The 20367-nt window shown below is 40.2% G+C and overlaps 1 protein-coding gene across 10 annotated transcripts in view; it reads right to left on the reverse strand.

Annotated features, from left to right (window-relative positions):
• Positions 1-3575: 3575 nt before the first annotated feature.
• ARHGEF40 (Rho guanine nucleotide exchange factor 40) overlaps positions 3576-20367 on the reverse strand; it is a 43501-nt gene continuing 26709 nt past the window's right edge. For 6 of the 10 annotated variants that reach the window (XM_058180864.1, XM_058180868.1, XM_058180867.1 and 3 more), the window contains 12 exons: positions 20060-20158; positions 18197-18324; positions 15469-15586; positions 13658-14256; positions 11509-11755; positions 9316-9402; positions 8744-8968; positions 8293-8454; positions 7555-7717; positions 6579-6731; positions 6386-6492; positions 3576-4963 (listed from right to left, as the gene is read on the reverse strand). In XM_058180864.1, the coding sequence (XP_058036847.1) occupies positions 4868-4963; positions 6386-6492; positions 6579-6731; positions 7555-7717; positions 8293-8454; positions 8744-8968; positions 9316-9402; positions 11509-11755; positions 13658-14256; positions 15469-15586; positions 18197-18324; positions 20060-20158 (2184 nt within the window). In that variant the 3' untranslated portion in view covers positions 3576-4867. Of the gene's footprint in view, positions 4964-5766; positions 5820-6385; positions 6493-6578; positions 6732-7554; positions 7718-8292; positions 8455-8743; positions 8969-9315; positions 9403-11508; positions 11756-13657; positions 14257-15468; positions 15587-18196; positions 18325-20059; positions 20159-20367 lie in introns of all 10 variants that reach the window. The other 4 variants (XM_058180870.1, XM_058180873.1, XM_058180871.1 and 1 more) reach the window with 4 other exon arrangements.

Genomic DNA, 20367 nt, shown 5'->3' on the forward strand with positions numbered 1-20367 from the left:
AAAATAGCACTATCGTAAGCCAAGAACTCCCTGCCGCTGTTAGAGCCAAACAAACAGTAGTGCAATTGAAGATTACAGAGCAGAGGATTGGAGAGGCAGGATCAGCCTGTCTCAGCCTGCTCAGTTGGGCCACGAAGGGGGGCGGGGGGGGGCAGAAGAGCTGGTAACTTGGCACAAGCAAGCATTGTCTGCTTTGTTGTACATTAGTGGAAAGAAATCAATACAAATTTTTGGGATGACGGGAGTGTCCCTGGCAGGAGGGAGGGGAGCAGAATGTTAGGCCAGTATAGTTAGGCACAGACTGGCTTTGTTTTGCTGCACCCTGACTGAAAGCACAGGCCGGGATTGGCACCACTAACTGGAACTTGACCACACAGTCATTTTCATATCCCAAAGCCTTCTCATCTTTTAAGGTTGGTAGAGCTGAGACTGAGCATTGCTGGGATAAAGGGTGGGATGCTGGATGGCTTCTGAAAAGCACAAGGAGGAACAGGAAGGCAAAATTCCACTCCAACATTGTACTCTGCCATAGGCAGCAGCCAAGTTTGTGAGCAACAGCAACAGGTAGGTTGTGCTACCACTGAGTAAGAGTCAAGCCCTGTCTGCTTTGTTGCACCACACTGCTGACAAGCAGACCTGAATGGTCCTTCCAGGCATGTGGTCTGATGGAAGGGCCTCTCAGTGCTGCTGCTCAGCCACTCAGGTCAGACGAGGAAAAGGAACATTCTGGTTGCCAAGCAACCACAAGTCAGGTTTTTATCTACCTCTTATGTAGCTCTCTAAAGAATGGGAAAGTGAGCACACCAGCCAAATATCTAAGTCAGGAAAACAGATGGGAAAGAGGCCAAATCAGCTTGGCATTGTGTTCCTCCTAAAGGGGGAGGGGGGGGCTATTCAGAAGCCAGGGCAAGTAAATGGATAAATGACAGTGTGAGCTGAAAAACCCTGCTTTGCTGAGGGAGATGGGTGAAAGGTTTAATAAAACTGTGCAGGTACAGCTATATACATGAACAATGCACTGTATTTGTAACTCAGAAGTCCCATTGATTTCAATGGGATTCTGTCCAAATGAGTACCTAATTGCAGCCTTGTAAAACTAACCACTATTTATAAATAAAGGCTTGCTGAAAATAGCCCTTTCTCCATTAGAGATCTCTCCAAGTGAAAGAAAAGTCTAAAGGATGATACAGTTGATGTAAAAACAAAAGCCACATATAAAAACAAAGCTACTCAAATCTAAGGAGAAATTAAATTAACTTGGCTGTTTATATTCCATTTAAAGTGGATAGAGAATCAAGATAATGTGAAGAAAATGCTAAATTGACTTTGATCAGAGAAAAAATACTATCTATGATGTTGACCAAAAGATCCCTTACAGACTTTTACATGAAATAGAAAAAAATGAACTTATGATTTATGATTTTGATTAGACAGGATAGATATAAAAAGAAGAGAGTTAGGTAGCGTAAAAGGGAAATTTATAGTTATAGCTGCAGTAAATAAGATTGGAAGTTATTTGTGTGACGAAAAAATACAGTACTGTAGCTTTTAGAGTGAAGGACAGAAATGATTATTGTTTCAGCATGCTTTTCTAAAAAGTATAATCTTGTTAGGCAACTCTGATGGAATATCAGCTCTCTGTTTAGTACTTACAATGCCTTGTGTTTATCGTAGGTAATAACTAAATCACTTCAAATAGATTAAAATGTGCATAATATCCCCATATTTTACTTTTCCCATGAAAATTGGGCCTGAAAATCTGAACATTCCATTCCAGTATTGATTTATCCATTCTGATTTTTCTAAACCAGCAGAATTAAAAGCATTCCCCATCTTTACAGCCCACAAAGCAATCACAATCTCCATCAAATGAGTCCCCATCTTCTGCACTGAAATACAACGTAAAATTTGAAACCAATATATGTGTGAAATTGTAGATGCCACAAAAATCTGGGCTAAATACACACTAATGACTGGATGTTAAAAACTCCCAACAAAACCTTATTTCTCACTTTTCCATTTTGTTTAGGGAGGAATTATTTAGAGGGGGAGCAAGACTATTCTCCATTATAGGTTGCCGTTCCCTCCACTTAAGCATGAAGTGTGGCCCAAATATGAAAGAGGGAGAAAACATCATCTGATTTTAGCAGCAAAAGGAAAGTCAGGGTAAGAATATTGAATCCTGTCCCTTATTCACTATCAATCACCACTGGAATTACTCAAAAACTCAAATTATGCATTATTCTTAATTGTATGTTAATAACCCAAATACTGCTTATATTTTAATACTAGCTGGGGGGCATGGAGGAAGAGAGTCACTGGGACTAGATTACACAGAGAAAGACAAATAGCCTGAAGGGAAACAGTTCCAGTTGCTATCTGGAGACACTTTTTTTTCTCTATAGTTAATTGGAGAAATAGATGATTTTCATTGAAACTATAGCTCATTAAAAGCTCATCCTTCATGTTGTTCCTATTGACTAGGCGGGTGTATACACAGTAAAAAGATGTCTTGTTTCCTATTTACTTCCTAGACCTGTCTGTTTATGGCTTTGAGCAGGGCAACAACACACTGTCTTCCAGAATGTCTTTTGACTTCCCAGGCTTATCCCTATATCCCTGATATTTCCTGGTAGTCCCTTCCAGGTTTCCTAACAAGATCTAAATTAGCTTAGCTTGCTGTGATCAGCTAGAACTGCAATTTGAAACAAAAACAAAACAGTTACGAATGCAACGGGGGTAATCCTAGTGTGGCCCTTTTAAGAAGAAAATGCACACTAAAAGAATATATAAGAAGATAAGACAGTTTGCAAGAGACAGTTTGTATGTGTCTCACCCATCAGTTGGCAGATTTTTAAGCATCCCATCTAGTTGCTCTTCAGGTTGCATCTTATAACTTTATGGACAGCACAGTGATGCCTCTTTAACAAGGTTTAAATTCAGCACTGTTAATTTATGCTGGTCAAACATAAATGAGCACCAGGCCCATCCAAAAGTGGTTATAAACAAAAGAAATAGTTTTGCTCCAAAAAGTATTATAGGCCCACCTCATTAATAGAAATGAATAGCAAAAAAGGTACTTATATACTATTGAAATCCTTTCAGTTGTGGGAACTGATAGCTCAGTATTTTAAAAAAGTAGAAGAAAAGTCATGGTACAATATATTTAGTGGCATTTATGGCAATATTCAAATGTCTACTAATACTGTTCAGTCTCAGTGCATTATACCAAAGTTATGAATTTATATTCTACATTACTTCTTCTTGCATCTTCTTACAATGTGTTTGCTTTTGAAGGAATAATATCACAATAGATATGACCAATATTGAATTGCCCTTTGTTCCCACTGAAAAGTATTAAGACAAGTGCAAGTATATTAATATGGATTCACCTAGGTGATTTTTATCACTTTTTCTATGTGGACATAAAAGAAAGTCCTATATTAAATTCCTAGAGGATATATAAAAAGGGACAAATGCCAAATAACCCAACTTACCAAATTAAAAAAAAACTTATCTGTATCCAGTAGTACACTCACATTGCTCCCCCCCCCTCAAAAATTAGAAACTCTTGCTCAATTCTAAATATAGCACCATTTGTACTTCTTTATGGATTACTTCCCCCAGTCAGAATTACAGTAAACTGCATGTAAAAACAATCAAACAAGTAAGCCAACTTTGTGCTACAGGGTAAAGCAACCATCCCTCTTCTCCCAGTTTTTGATATTTTCACTCGCACTGCAATAGATTTTCACATGGAAGTTGGTTTTGTACAAATTTTGTTCTTTAAACAAGCCATGGTGGTTATATTATTTAATCATCTCAAAAATAATCTTGAAAATTAAATGTGTATGTTTGCAGTTCAAGGATCTCTTCCTTATGCTCAGGATAATCATGAAACAATGATTCTCACGTTTCTTCAAACTGCAAGAATGTAGGGGTATAGCTTTAACCAAGTACTGCTCATCAAAACTCCCTGCACAGGAATATTAACAAACAAAATAGATATCTAACATATCTTAATTCTCCTTGCCATGCCAGTTACTCTACAAAATAAGATGCAAAATAAAAAACTCAAAATCCCAATATTAAACTGACAAGCACCTTTTTTGCATTCTAAAGTGGCACAGTCCCAGAAAAATTGTTATCTCGCGAAGGTCTATGGCATTGTGCATACCGTACATCATTCTCATACTGTTGTTATTCTTTTGATCTTGAGTAACTCACCTAAAGATCTCTGATCCTATTTTAGAAGGGAATACTTCTAAAGATGGCAATCACATACCCCTCTATGTAGCCCAGATGCCCTCTTTCTTCCTTTTACTCTAGAATTACCTTGGAGAAAGTTCAGGAAATGGATACTGTAGTTGCCTAACAACTGCAGCCTAGATTCTTTCTTTCAACACCCACTGAAGAGAGCAAAATACGAATCAATTTTAAGACTGAAGGTATGACTGGAGATAGGGTAACCAATAAATGCACAGATCCATACACGCTGGGTATTACCACATTTGATGCTCAATAGAAGATGATTCAGCCCACCAAGTTCCCTCTTTCCCAGCAACTTTTAATTTGGGTGAACCTGGGAGTTTCCTAGTTGAACTTCCTTGCTTGGTAGCCTCTCTTACTATCAATAGTGTGAGCTTGACCAAAACGCTTCAGGAAATTCACAATCCAAGAAAATGGCAGAAAAGGCACTCAATGAGTAGTAATCAGGCAGGACATGGAAATCCCACAGTAGGATATGATGATGTGGATGCTTCTGTGGAGTGGTAGAAGAGCCATCAGGAAATGGTAGGATCAAGTCACAATATTGCTGAATATGACCATCCATTTGTGTCCCAATCCCCAAGTTTCTGCAAGGATCTCAAACTGTCCTGTTCCCAGAGTCCCTAGGAACTGAATCTTGCCGTCCTTGGCTTCCTGGAGAAAAGAGTTTCCGATGCAGGCTCCACACCCAACGCTAAAAAGAAAAAGCAAATCAGACTCTAGAAATTCATCAAAACTTTTAAATATGTCTGTTGAACACCTATTCTTCCCTATCAAGTATTCAATATATAAAAATTTAATTAAATAAATTAAAAAATGCACATCTCTACTTTATATTTGAATCTTTAAAATCCATTCTGACCTTATGAAATTTAATATGAGGCTTAATCCTTAATACCATTATGCATTAAATAGTACTAACCAACATGCAATTAGAAAGCAGCACTTTACAGCACATTTTTTTTTAGTATCCTATCCATAGCATTTCAGCTCGGTTGCTTTCTAACTTAATCTCCTGCAGATGTGTTCCATTTCTACTCTCATCAGCTCCAATCAGCATCAGCAAGAGATGATGAAACTTGCAGTCTACAATGACTATGTTACAACAACTCTGCAAGATTGGTTGATATTTCATTATCCAGACGGAGGGCTAGAAAACTCAGCTCACACTGTTAGCCGTTATATTAGCCAGCTGCATAGATATTAGAGGAATTTTAAACAGCAATAGTGATATAAGGACAACTGCATGGCAATGGCACACAGGACAGAGAAGCTGTAAGACGGTGGAACACAAAAGGAAGAGCACCTGGACACAGAATCACTCATTTAACAGGGATGAAGCAGACATCCTGAAGTATCCCTGTAATATAGACCGAAAGAAAGGCTCTTGGGAATATTATGTGCTGCAGCTTAGGGAAATGGGGATGGCAGGGAGCAGATACAGGAACGAAGTGGGAGGTTGCACAAAGGCAGAAAAGTTTGGCAGGGTGGCTGTACCTGGCCGCCCAACCTCAGAGTGGGGTCACTGGTTCGCCGGCAATGCCAAAGCTCTGGCAAATAAAGAAAAAAACAAGCCATCAGGGATGGCCTAGTGAACCCTGGAGAGGAAGAGGTGGAATAGCTGAATCATACTCTTTGGCACACAAAACACATAACTCTTCAAATAGCTAGAAGGGTACCAGTAACTGAAAGATGGTCTTTCATAACTTTGTGAAGAGACAGAAATGGCAATGGTAGGTGAAAAGACTTGGGGCACTCTTTCATTCAGGGCAAGTCACAGTAATGATCTCTATATTCAACAGATTCAACTAATGATTTCTCTGATTCACAGCAATTCAGGTCGCAGGCACTTCTCCCCAGGGAATGGGGGGGGGTCACATCTAGGGGATGTTGATTATAATAATGGGACATCTGGGTTGACCCTCCCTCTGTATGTCTTTGAACATAAAGTTAATTCAAGTACAACGCCAGTCCAGCACAATTTCGCTTTCCCCACATAAAGCCTGAAATAATACAGTCAATAAAATTAATTAATTAATTAATTAATTAATCAGATTAATAAAAAACTCAAATTACAAATCCTATACAAAAAACATTCAATACTGAATAAACTCACCGACTGATTGTGTCCTAAAGCAGAGCTGCTACCAGGCAGTGAACTTCTCCCCTGCCTAAGTGGTTCATAGTGGCTTGGGGAGGCTCCCTCTGACCCAGAGGTGTGAGCTGAAAGGAACACAGAATACAGTTAAGCACCAGCAGAAGCTGCTACTAGTTTCTTGAGAGGATTGATAGAAGAATAGTGATGCTACCTCTCGGGATGGGCTTGACATCTAAGTCCCATTCCTCTTCCTCAAAGTGGCCAGGGAGTGACAAACCAGGAGGGGGACCAGGGCCAAGGCCCAGAGGAGCTAAGCGCTGAGAAGGGCAGGAGGACAAGCTCATTGAGACACTTGGCTGGGCAGCTGAGGAGAAGTGAGAGGAGGAAAAAAAAAAGAGACAAACATCCAAGGCATTTTGATTCAGCACCAGTCCTTGAGAAGACCTCTCCCACTAGGGTTTGTTCCCATCTCATTAACAGAAAATGATATTTCAACTACATTTTTGTGGCCTTTCTCCATCTTAAACTCATGTGAGCCAAACAAGGTGGGGGAGATATTTTCCCCCTTTCTGATTGCAGATAAAAAGGTTCTGAGATTAATCCACCAGTTTTTACTGTTTGCAGATCTATTTCCACTCTTCCCTGCGAGTCTTCTTTTGTGTATAGTAAAAGGCAATAAGGCTTACAGTTACTTAGAGTTAATGCATCACTGCACTGTCTGTTCCAGTCTGCTTGTTACTGCTTTTTTTCTTATCAGTTCTGAAGTAGCCAACTGCCTGAAATGTAAGGCCCCATCCACACACTTGCAACTCCCACCCCCCTCAAAAAAAAACAAAAAACAATGGAAATGTATCAAGATTAGGCTGAACTAGAAACCCCAGTCATGATGATGCTGGGGATCAAATGACATTATCAAAAGTGTATCTTTGTTTCAAACCTCCTTGATCACACAAAGTAGTATTTGTTTTGTCTGACAGATCTAGTTCTTTAAACTTACGAGGATAATGACACTAGAAAACACCACTGATTGTCTTTCAAAATAAAATTATTGTTAATTTTTGACATAGATTTTATGCAACTTTTTACCACTTTCTTTTCTTTCCGGAATAAAAGATTTTAAGAACCTGAACCCTGCCCCCAGCAAAACATTCCCCTATTAAGCTGACCATTCTAAGGCATGCTCATACCTTGTCTCCAGAGCAGTTGGGCTATAATATTTGTCCACTGATGCTTGACTTCAGCAGAGGCTGCTTGCAATGTATAGGCCTGTCGGGATGACCCCCTTCCGAACCAAAGTTCAAAACGTAACCCACTAGAACCCACACTCTCCGTCAACCCCATGGAAGCAGTCTATATGAAGACAGAGGAAAACGTAGAAAATGTGGCAGTGTTCAAATTCATAGCCAGATGCAATGTAATTTGATTTTCATTTAACTGTTCTGCAGCTATAATCAGTTATAACTTACGCAGTAAATCATTATTAAACACATTGCTCACTGAAATATAATAAACCAGGTCTGTGAGTAAATATTGTGGCATCATTTGCAATATGGAGTAAGTCTACATACAAAGCTGAGAGACAGGTGATCCTCGAGAAAAGGGACTCTTCTAGTTGGAAAGATCTTTCACCAAGAATTGTAATTTTATTCCCTGATGTCAGCTGAGCTATCCGTGACTTAATTATCCCCTTCCTTTCCCTTGCTTTTAATTTTTCTTCCCAATCCTTTTTTCCACACTGCATTTGCCGTGGATTTCAGCTATTTGTCATGTGCAAGTCTGACAATCATGTCTGTTTATTGAACGGATAATTAAAGCAATCTCATTCCAGACAATAATTTCATCAGTGTGGATTAAAATAGCCCCAAATTATACTTCTAGCCCCTAAAGCCTGGGAAAATATTATTTGAGATAATCCCTTAACTTACTTGCAAGGCCAGTTTGCAGACATAGCCACTCTCAGCTCCTTTACATTTGGTAAAGAGTAGCAACTGTTCAAATAGGAAAACGTGCCGCTGGCATTTACGGCGTCCAGACAACAGAATGAGTTCACCACGCTGAAGCAATGTCCCTTGTTCTGACAGTTTCATCTGCAAAGGAGCAGGAACACACGTGAAAATAAGGCTGCCAGTTCTCAGAAGAGGGGAGACTGTCAGTTCCCCCAGTTTTGCCCACCAGAATTTTTGTGTTTACTGTTAAGTATTTAGAACTTTACACAGTCCAAGAAGATCAAGAGTTTGGCAACAGCACAGAACTTTGCAAGTGCCAGAAAAGATTAAACTGGTGGGTTTAAACAAGTGGCATGGGAGGAAACGGCACACGCACAGTAAGCAGCAGGAAAGATGCAGCACCATGTGATGGAAGCACCCATGCCCTCACCTCGCAGCCTCGGATCTGCTCTATGGCCAGTAGATCTCTGCCTCGCTGCTTCTGTGCCTCCAGCAGTTGCTGGGCCTCCTGTAGGGCTTGGCGGTCAGGCCCCTGCTCGAGCTCACATTCATGCAGAAGTTCACCTAGGAAGCGCCGGTAGCGCTCCAGTTGCTCCAGAGGCACCTGCAAAGTGTATGCTATTTGACCATCCTCACGTGGCTCCATCAGGCCTTTCTGCAGGAAGGAGACGATAAAAGCAGAAGGCTAGAATGAAACACTAGAAACAAACCACTTGGGTATTACCTGTTATACCATCATTTCCTGGAAATCTCATAATCCAGATCTCTACCGTGAATGAAACTATACAAATGTCTCAAAGTCAAGCTTTTTTTTGGGATGGCCAGCAGGTTGGGCATCATCAAACTCTCAATGCAACTATAAATATGCCAACCTCAGGGACACCTGATCTGATGAGTAAAAAGGGCCTCTTATGAACAGAAGCAGTTGAGCGATTCATCCGGCCTTTCAAGATAGAAAGGGAAATTCCATCTCTGTCTGCCACGTGGCCGCAGCTCATTTACCTTGCCAGTGCTTCGAAGCAAAGCCAGGGCAGCCTGGAACTTGTGGTGATCTTTGGCATAGATTGCATACAGTTGCAGCTCTTCTCTCTGAAGGTAGGAAAGAGAGAGAGAGACAGCGAGAGACAGAGACTCTCTCATTCATCAGTGGAGTAACAGTCAGGCAAATTCCAGGAAAACTGGCTATTGGAACAGCAAAATCATCTCTCTAGCTTGTGGGACAACGTATACTTGTTTTTTTCCCTTATTCCTTCCATTTTTATAACAGGACAAATGTTACCCCCCCAAGAAAGCTCAAAACAAGGGCTGCCATCTCTTTCTCTCAGCCTTGCTGCTTTTGAATTCCATGCATTAATTATGAAATTAACATTCCTTAACAATTTATTTCTATGCTAATTAAAGCTTGTCCTGATAATTTGTATTATCAGACTTGTAAAGGCCAGGAGAAAACATTTTAATAAGGTTATAGGCTCTTTGAAAAAAAAGAGGTCTTTTTACTAATGGAGAGAAGCAAAAACTTTGTAGCAGGCATGTAGGTGAAGATTTCCTGTAGTAGAACAAGAAAACAAAGAACATGGAGAACACAAGAACTAAGGCAAAGTATAATTCTGACAAAATAGAAGGGCAACACTCTGAATGGAAAGAGACTTTCCCAAATAACTGACCAGAAAAAAAGGCTGTTTGGCCATTATTTTGCTTTCTGAATAGTCTTTAAAAACCTAAGTTAAAACCCCCATTTAAAAAAAAAATAGAGGGAGCTTTTATTTAGCTTTTTAGAGATGGACAGCCCTGCATTTACTTTGAACCAGACTGATATATCTCCATATATATATATCCATATATATCTATGGATCCATATATATCCATATATATCCATATATATCTATTCTGCTGTTATATTGAAGACTGAGATTGTTTACTTTTATCAGTTTGAGATAATTTATCCTAGCAGCTCCCTCTGGATAAAGAAAACAACCAAAGGTTGGAGTTACCATATCTTGGATACAAAAGTTACGATGGCCACTACATGGCAGCAAAGAGAAAGTCTTCTGTACTTATTTGAAACCATCTATTCTAGTGATTGGAGCTTTGCAGCCCAGATCTGGTAGCCCTATCAAAAGGTTAAAGATGGAAGAAAAAAAAACTAGAGAAGGAAGGCTAGAAGTTGAGAGAGCAATGAAAGTCAATGTTGTGATATTGGCAAACTACTTATGTACACATAGTCCTCGATTTACGACCACAACTGAGCCCCAAACTTCTGTTGCTAAGCAAAACAAGTTAGTGAGTTTTGCCCCATTTTACAACCTTTCTTGTCCCAGCTGTTAAGTGAACACTGCAGTTGTTAAATTAATAACAGTTATTAAGTGGATCTGGCTTCCCCATTGACTTTGCTTGTCAGAAAGTTCTGGAAGATGATCACATGACTCCGGGACACTGCAACCATCATAAATATGAACCAGTTGTCAAGCATCCAAAATTTCTCATGTGACCATGGGGGATGTTGCAATGGTGATGTGAAAAATTGTCTTAAGTCCCTTTTTTCAGTCCCATTGTAACTTCAAACTGTCACTAAATTAATGGTTGTAGTCAAGGACTTGGGAGTCATGCTCTACTCAAAGGAGATTTTACTGTTACTAAAGATTTACGTATGGACATTTTGAAAGCCAGGGTGATTCACTGGACTGGCACGAGATCCACCCTGAGCCACCAACATTCATTGGGTGACTCTGGATGAATCACTCTCCTCAATCCAACCTACCACCAGTTGTTGTGGAAAAAATAGGAGGAAGTAATGCTATATTCCCCATTTTCAGCTCTTACACAAAGGGGGGAGGGATATAAATTAACAAATAAATATTGTTGATTTTTAAAAGATGTGGCCCTATGCACAAAAGCTATTGGGAAGCTATGGTCTCTTCCCTAAACTTTGGTATCGCACCGACAGACTCTTAAGTTATAGTGGTGAGAAAAGGCAATTCTATATGCTCAGTGGAAATCTCTGCTTCACTGCTACTTTACATATGCCAGAACATTAAAAAAAAAACATTTCAGAACCAAGTGATGGTCATGTGGTTAAAGAAGCTCTGCCAGCGGATGGGTGAGAAAGGAAGGAAAGAAGGGGGTGGAATTCTGATACAGGAAATGGGTCCCAGCATGCAGCAGGTGGAGTAGCAGCTGAGGAAAGGAAGCACTCACATGGCGCAGGAAGCAGCTGCCAGCGCGTGACGGGTGGCTCATGCACCCCTCCAACTCGCTTAGGAGGCAGCTGGAATGGAAGGCCAGCAGCCGGTCCCTTGTGGCCCGGAGGGCACTGCCCAGGCATCTTAACTCAGCTGTCCAAGTCTGTCCCCCGGGCTCCTGAGACAGAGAGTGGGGCTGGGTAAGGGCACCCACGTACTCCCGCTCGCACTCCAGCAGCTCAACCAAAAGCTGTTGTTGGACCCTGAGGAGAAAGAGGGAGGAATGGTCACATTCAAAGTCACTCATCCGTACTTGAACCATCTGGCAACAGCCAAGTCTGTGAAGCAAGGAATGTTACAACACATCTGGCAACAGAGCATCAGTACAAGGGTTATCAGCTGCTTCTGTCCCAGACTGCTCCTCCCCCCACCAAAAAACGTTATGCGATTAGTGTTTTGAAACATGCTGCAATCTATAAATGTATAATTTTATTTTAATTTGTGTGATTCTGGTTCAAGGTGCCTCCAGATTGTTTTATATATTTAAAATATTTATATACCATATCACCTGTCATATGGTATTCCGTACAGTGTTTCTCTACAGTACAAAATTTAAAATGCATTTGGTCGCACTGGGATGTATATACATAATAAAGCAGTGCTTTCAGAGAAGAGACTTCAAATCTTGCATAAGTACAATTCCTCACTGCTATTCATTAAAGCAGCTCATCATTTTTCAGATTTCTGTGCCAGGATGGGAAAAAGATGTAGTTGTTTTAAGATTAGCAATGAGTCAGCTTTTTAAGATAGCAGCATACTTTTTTTTTAGGTTTGTGTAGAAATCTAAAATATAACTAGTTGCATACAACTAGTACTCAGAATAGCAGAGAGGTGCTGCTTTCACCAATACTTTTCTAAACATGTACAGTCCTAATGCAGAATACAAACACACAAGACCAGGAAATAGTATAAAGGATAGTACTGTAAAATGTTTATTACGTTATGATGTGGCTGACCAGTGTGCTAGCAGATTAGCTATTGACAATGGATTTTGGTCACCATAGAGTTGGCAGTGAAGGATAGCTTATCTTGTCTCTCAAGGACAGCTCAGTATCAACTCTGCAGAGCTGTGTGTTAATAATCAAATCTGTGACAATGAGCTTTTCAGAGGATAGGGTTTTTTAGAGGACTAGGCTCCCTGTAAATGACAGAGTAACCAAGGTGCAAGAAATCACTTAGGGCATGAAATCCAACTCCATACTTGATGCTAGAATCCAAATGTAAGCCTCTCTGAAATATAGTTGTCTAGCCTTTGTTTGCATATATTTAGTGAAGGGGAATTCACCATTTTTCTGGGCAATTGTTTCTGCTTGAACTGTTCTATTAGGTAGTTTTTCTCTAACGTTCAGTCAGAATCCACCTTATGAGTTGAATTCATTATTTGGTATCCTGCATTCAGGACTGATGGAGAATAAGTCTTAAGTTTTCTTTGTCGTGATAATCCTTTCAAGTTATTCTTTCATGCTATCCTACTTCCCCCCCCCCCTCATACTTCTCAAGGCTAAACACTTCCAATTCCTTCAATGTCTCTTCATAAGACTTTACTTGAATTCCCTGAACAATCTCACTGCTCTTATCTGAATGTGTTCCACTGTGTCTGTTTCTTAAAGTGTGGTGCCCAGAGCTGGATAAAATACCTGAAGACTGACTAACACAAAGCTAAGTGATGTTCATATTGAAGTGGAAAGAACCATTTAGCCCATTAAGGCCAACTCCAGTGCTCAGTGCAGGAATCCAAGTAAAACCTCCCCAACAAATATTTATCAGGTTTCTGTCTGAGAACATCCAGCACAAGGAAGCTCTCTAGGTAATTGGTTCCATTGTGGAATTGCTCTTATTGTCTGACAAATAATATTCAGTCGAAATCTTGCTCCCTGCAGCTTAAAAGCCATTATTATACCACCCTCTGGGGTGACAAAGAACAGGTCTGAAAGGAAGAAGCCATTTAAAGTTTCTGTTCTGGTATCAGAATGTCTTGAAACAAACCTTCTAATTTTTTTTTTTAAATGAAACCATCAGGCAATCAGCAACTTTTTAATCCTACCATTCTGTTGTGGAAGAGCAAAGCAAAAAATAGTCACAAATCCTGTTGCACCCTTACTCACCCAAGGCAACGCCTTCTTTCCATGCAAGGTGTGGCCCCCCATGGTGCTTCAGCAACATGAGTTCTGCTGCGTCCCAACAGCACATGTTCACGGGGAGAACAGCTCCTGTCTGCCAGTTCCCGGCTGCTTACTTCCAGACCACGTATATGCACGCTAGGGCGCCCCGGATCACTCAAGGCTCGTAATGCCAGGTTATTAGCTGGAGATGCAGGTGTTTTAGAAGTGTTGAGAGGCCCCTGGCTTTTCTTCCTGCTGTCTAGGGCTTTGCTTCGGCCAGGAGAACAACAAGGGGAGCCCTTGGGGCTGGTAAGTGGCTGGAAGAGAGAAGTTAAACTGCAAGAGGAACCAAACTTGGCCCCAAGCAACAAGCCATGCTTAGGTGAAGAAGAAGCACTGATGCTGCATGCACGGGCTCGGGCTCGGGGAACAGAACTGTCTTCGGGCGTGACCTGTGACTTCCCTGAAGATCTAGGATTGTGTAACAGTTTTTTCTCCAAGGATGTTCTTTCAGCTAGCCCCTCAGCTGGTTTCTCACCCTCTCTCTTCTTTTCTACACTGCTGTCACCAGACTGAAAGCATGTTTTGCCTTCCTGCTGAACCTATGGAGAAAGAGAGATTAGAGGAAAAAAGGAAAAGGCAACCATGGTCAATCCCAGATGTTGCCTTCACTGTTTCTTTTAGCCAATTTACTAATCTATTGAAATATATACCTGTGTTTCTCCAAAGAGAAGGCCAGGTCTTATTTTCTTTTGACCACTGAAAAAACAGCCCTTCTTTTTGGAGGGTTCTAATTATTGACTCACCTTGCGGAGGTGGCACCGACAGCCCCGCCCAGCAGGAATCTGCTGCTGGCCCAACTTCTGTGGCTGCCTGCTGCCACTTGCATGCATCGCCCTAGCCTCCGTTTCACCTTCAGATTCCTGCCATAGGATCAATCCGGAGCTCTGTTATCGGCTGCAGATGCCTTCCGGCAGGCATCTGAAGGCAAAATGGAGGCCAGGGCGATACGTGCAAGTGGCGGCAAGTAGCCATAGAAAGAGGTGAGGCAGGTGTCAGGGTGTGCGAGGCCTGGTAAATAGGGCAGCTCCATCCCCACCCTAGCTTATTTTTTACCTATGTGTCTTGCCCCACCCCCTGCAGGGTCTTAATTAGGGCTAATTTTGTGGGTGGGGCTTAATTTGATCCATGTGCTCAAAAACCCGATAGGGTTTCTTTTCAAGATGGATCATCTTTTTGAAGAAACATAGTAAGGTGTCCTCCCTTGAACTAGGAGCCTTCCAGCTTTATGGTCTACATTTTCCAGAATAGATAGCAATGGCTGGAACTAGGAAAGGCTGATTTAAACTTTTTTTCAGCTTTTGGGAAAGGCTGAATTCATTACATTCTATCACTGTGGCATTTCTGCCCTCACCGGGAACACCTATCCTCATTCACTAACTCTTACATAGCTTTTTTTCCCTCAGTCAGCTAACACCCAACTCCTCAGAGCCTCTTTACCTCCCACTCATCCCAAGTCTAAAGAAAATTGGGCTTTTGAGGTGACAGTTTCCAGTCATTCATTTCATTCATCAATCCCTAGCAAGAAGGCTCAGGATTTCAAATAGTGTAAGTCTTGATTGCTCATGAGTGTATTACCAAGATAAAAAAAAATGAGGAAAGCTTTGATCCTAGAGTCCATTCCATTTGGGGAGAATAACTACCTAGCTTCGTTTTTTTAAAAGCTCTTATAGTAGACACAAACTTTAGGTCTAATTATTTCCTTTGCTTAAAGACATTTGCTATCAGAGAAACAAATCTTAGTAATTAATTACCTGTATGTTTTTCTTCTCCTGCTGCAATAACTCAAGACACCGGTTGCTGAGTTGGACAAGTCCATGAAGGGCTTCATCCACCTCTTGATAGAGCCTTGTGGCATCCACAGCTTGATTACTACAAGGTGGAGAAAATATTACTTTGGGCAACACAACATAAAAAAGAGCATTAGCTCAAAAGGGACAAATTAATCCCAGACAGGACCCACTTGGACATAAAGAATTAATTTCCAAATGCAGATGAACTACAATTCCCAGCAGTTCTCACCAGACTCTCCAATGTATCCTAAGAATTACAGTTCACGAACAGTTGGATGGAGGGATGCTGACTGCCCGCTGCTTGTGTTTTAAAGGGCAAATGTGAGAAGAATATTTTAGAAAAGCATTTAGATAAACATTTAACAAGAGTTATCTAAATAATTCTTCATTATCTATGAAGAACAAAGGCCGAGGATAGGGAATTGGCTGGAAATTCAACGTATTTCTAGGCTGGGGTGCTGGGGTGCTTACAAGGGTATTTTGTAGTTTTTTGTTATTTTTTTCTGAAGGCTTAAAACAAGGCAAATGTTGTTGCCTCTCCACCTCCCTTTTTATGCTTTAGAAATAAACTGCACTCATCATATATAATACCTTCTTAATGGACTTTCCAAAAAAAAATCTTGTTTTTCATAGGAAAAGAATTTCTGTAACTGCCCTATTAAGAAGCAAAGGAGTAGATCCCACAACAGAGACTTAGATGGAGAAGTATTCAGATAAAATATAATTAGTACTTCAGCCGACTTACTATGGTGGCTAAACCCACGTAGCCAAGAAATTGTTTTCACTATAATGGCAAGTTGTCAAACTGTTATTCCAGCCTACATATAAAGCAGCCAATACAATCACCTCCTCATGTCACTTTATTATACAAATGCACTGCACAGGAGAGCTTACTGTAGAACAGTGAAGTGTACTTAAGAGTTGTTGGGATTTTTTTCATCCACAGGTAATTTTATATACCTTAGATAACCCAAATGGAATGTGGAATGTTTTAGAAAAGGAGGCAAAGAGCATCTGCACTATTACTGTACAAATAGTCCTGACTTACGACCACAGTCGAGCCCAAAATTTATGCTGCTAAGTGAAACATTTGTAAAGTGAGTTTTGCCCTATTTGTGACCTTTCTTGCCACAGTTGTTAAGTGGGTAGAATAGAATAGAATAGAATAGAATAGAATAGAATAGAATAGAATAGAATAGAATAGAATAGAATAGAATAGAATAGAATTTTATTGGCCAAGTGTGATTGGACACACAAGGAATTTGTCTTGGTGCATATGCTCTCAGTGTACATAAAAGAAAAGATACATTCATCAAGGTACAACATTTACAACACAATTGATGGTCAATATATCAATATAAATCATAAGGATTGCCAGCAACAAGTTATAGTCACACAGTCATAAGTGGAAAGAGATTGGTGATGGGAACTATGAGATGATTAATAGTAGTGCAGATTCAGTACATAGTTTGACAGTGTTGATGGAATTATTTGTTTAGCAGAGTGATGGCCTTCGGGAAAAAACTGTTCTTGTGTCTAGTTGTTCTGGTGTGCAGTGCTCTATAGCGTCGTTTTGAGGGTAGGAGTTGAAACAGTTTATGTCCAGGATGCGAGGGGTCTGTAAATATTTTCACGACCCTCTTCTTGATTCGTGATTATTACATTACGTGATTATTACAAAAACATCATTAAAAAAGGACAACAAAGAATGTTCTTTCTGCGCCAACTCAGTAAGCTCAAACTGCCCAAGGAGCTGCTGATCCAATTCTATAGAGGAATTATTGAGTCTGTCATTTGCACCTCTATAACTGTCTGGTTCGGTTCTGCAACCCAACAAGAAAAACACAGACTTCAGAGGATAATTAGAACTGCAGAAAAAATAATTGCTACCAACCTGCCTTCCATTGAGGACCTGTATACTGCACAAGAAGAGGGCCGTGAAAATATTTGCAGATCCCTCGCATCCTGGACATAAACTGTTTCAACTCCTACCCTCAAAACGACGCTATAGAGCACTGCACACCAGAACAACTAGACACAAGAACAGTTTTTTCCTGAAGGCCATCACTCTGCTAAACAAATAATTCCCTCAACACTGTCAGACTATTTACTGAATCTGCACTACTATTAATCGTTTCATAGTTCCCATCACCAATCTCTTTCCACTTATGACTGTGTGACTATAACTTGTTGCTGGCAATCCTTATGATTTATATTAATATATTGATCATCAATTGTGTTGTAAATGTTGTACCTTGATGAACGTATCTTTTCTTTTATGTACACTGAGAGCATATGCACCAAGACAAATTCCTTGTGTATCCAATCACACTTGGCCAATAAAAATTCTATTCTATTCTATTCTATTCTATTTATTTATTATTGATTATTACAGTTGTTAAGTTAGGAACATTGTTCTTAAGTGAATCTGGCTTCCCCATTGACTTTGCTTGTCAGAAGGTCACAAAAGCTGATCACATGGCCCTGGGCCACTGCAACGGTCATAAATATGAACCAGCTGCCAAGCATCCAAGTTTTGATCATGTGACCATGGGGATGCTGCAACAGTCTTTAAGTGTGAAAAATGATCATATCACTTTTTTCAGTGCCATTGTAACTTTGAACGGACACTAAATGAACTGTTGTACAGTGAAGACTACCTCTATTATCTTCTTAAACTGTTGCTCACCTGCAGGGTCCCGATGGGGGTAGCCGTGCCAGCAAGGAGCCTCCCCGGCGCTGGAGCTCCAGTAAACGAGGCTCTGAAAGCAATTTCTGCATAGTGTCCTGGTGCAAGGTGATTTGAGTTGACAGTTCCTACAAAGATAAAAAGTTACAGATGATAACAAAGCAAAGGATAATAGACAGGGTTAGCAAAATGAGTGTGCTCCCACAAAGATTGACAGGAAAATTAACAAGCCACTGTAGTTGTATATGTTTGCTACCTTGAGTTATTTGTGGGGTACAATAAATATGTGCAGGAATAAATAAATCTTGTGGTTTAAAGTGGTAGAGCTCAGCAACTCTCTTACTACTTCTGTGACAACTGGTTTGAACTTATGAATGTGGAAATATATTGGTGAGGCTCCACAGGGACTAGCTAGAGAAGATCTTAGAAATATTTTTTCCTGGTGGGGCAGATGGAGCTTCTTTAGAGTCATCAGATTTTTATTATGATCCAATACAGAATAAGTGAAGTATGTGCAAGATTATTAGGAATGATTCCAATTATCTGCTCTGTCCAGTTTTGGATACTCATTGCAACTATCCTGTGAGTAATCAGGCTGATAGGACGTGACAAGCTAAATAAAAATATACTATCTGCAACACAGACAGTATATCATTTATCAATCTCTTAAGAAGAGGAATTGGATCATAGATAAAAGGGGAAAAAGGGGAAAAGAAAAGAAAGTATTGGAAGGATAAAATGAGCAAAAGGAAGGTGTTCGCTAAGGCAGAAGTCGCCAAGCCCCAGGCCATGGACCAGTACTAGTCCAAGGCCTGTTAGGAACTGAGTCGTGCAAGCAGCAAGTGAGAAAGCAAAGCTTCATCTGCTCATGTGCAGGGTTTAGGTTGCACATGAAACCATTCCCCCCTCCCATCTGTGGAAAAATTGTCTTCCATGAAGCTGCTCCCTGGTAGCAGAAAGGTTGGGGACCACTGCTCTAAGGAGTATATGTGTGAGACCCAAGAGCAATTTTCCTAGGACCTCATACCTGGCAGCACCATTGAATGTAAATGATTTACATTAGGCTACAGTACAATTTTATTCAGAAATGAGGTTCACTATGTTCAGCATGACTTGCTTTAAGGTAATATGACTCTGGTTGCAAGACCAAGAATTTATGATGTATTTATGAATTTGTAAGAGCAAACCCTACTCCGTACCAGCACTGATGATGTTACCTAGTTTGGTAATGAAACAGAAAAGAAAAGAGCCAAGCTCAGAAAGCTCCAAGGACCCCAACAATTCAACCCTGATTTACAAATATTCTCTTCTATTGGTAGAATAGAATGGAATGGAGTGGAGTGGAATGGAATTTAAACAGAACAGAACAGAACAGAACAGAATTTTTTATTGGCCAAGTGTGTTGGACACACAAGGAATTTGTCTTGGTGCATATGCTCTCAGTGTACATAAAAGAAAAGATACCTTCATCAAGAATTCTAAGGTACAACACTTAATGATAGTCATAGGGTACAAATAAGCAATCAGGATACAATCAATATCAATATAAATCTTAAGGATACAAGCAACAAAGTTACAGTCATACAGTAAAGAAATGTTCCTTAATTTTTAGCAGATGGTCTCGTGAATAAGAAATCCGTAGTGAGTCACAGAGAATAATTAAAAATAAAGAAACCATTAGAGAGCATTTCACTAAGGCAGTCTTCGGCGATGCCATCTTGGATTAGTGGTCTCATGTGAGATGTGAAAACTGCTCAGGACTGATTTAATGATATTACAGTAAATTTTAAAACCGTATTGTTCTCATTGCATATTTCAATTGCATAACTTCATAGCTCCTGTATAAATATCATATGCATTTACCTCCTGACTTGATGCTGTTCCCACTGCGTTGAGCTGGTCACTGGCTTCACACACAGTCTGGAGAACACCACAGCAGAGATCTTGTAGTTGTTCAAGAGCCTGGGTAGACACAGAGATGCGAGGGGGGAGGGCCCAATTGTGTTATGGAAGCAGAGTGTTACAATATATTTTAATAAAAAACTAACATTATAAGAATGTCCAAGTTAGAACTACATCTGAAGTGGATGATTCCTGTAAATATAAGATATGTGCTGACATTTAAAGCATCTGTAATATAAAAGCTATCAATGGAAGATGGAAAAATTAAC

The sequence above is a fragment of the Ahaetulla prasina genome, chromosome 4, assembly GCF_028640845.1.
Source record: "Ahaetulla prasina isolate Xishuangbanna chromosome 4, ASM2864084v1, whole genome shotgun sequence".
Taxonomy (NCBI): Eukaryota; Metazoa; Chordata; class Lepidosauria; order Squamata; family Colubridae; genus Ahaetulla; species Ahaetulla prasina.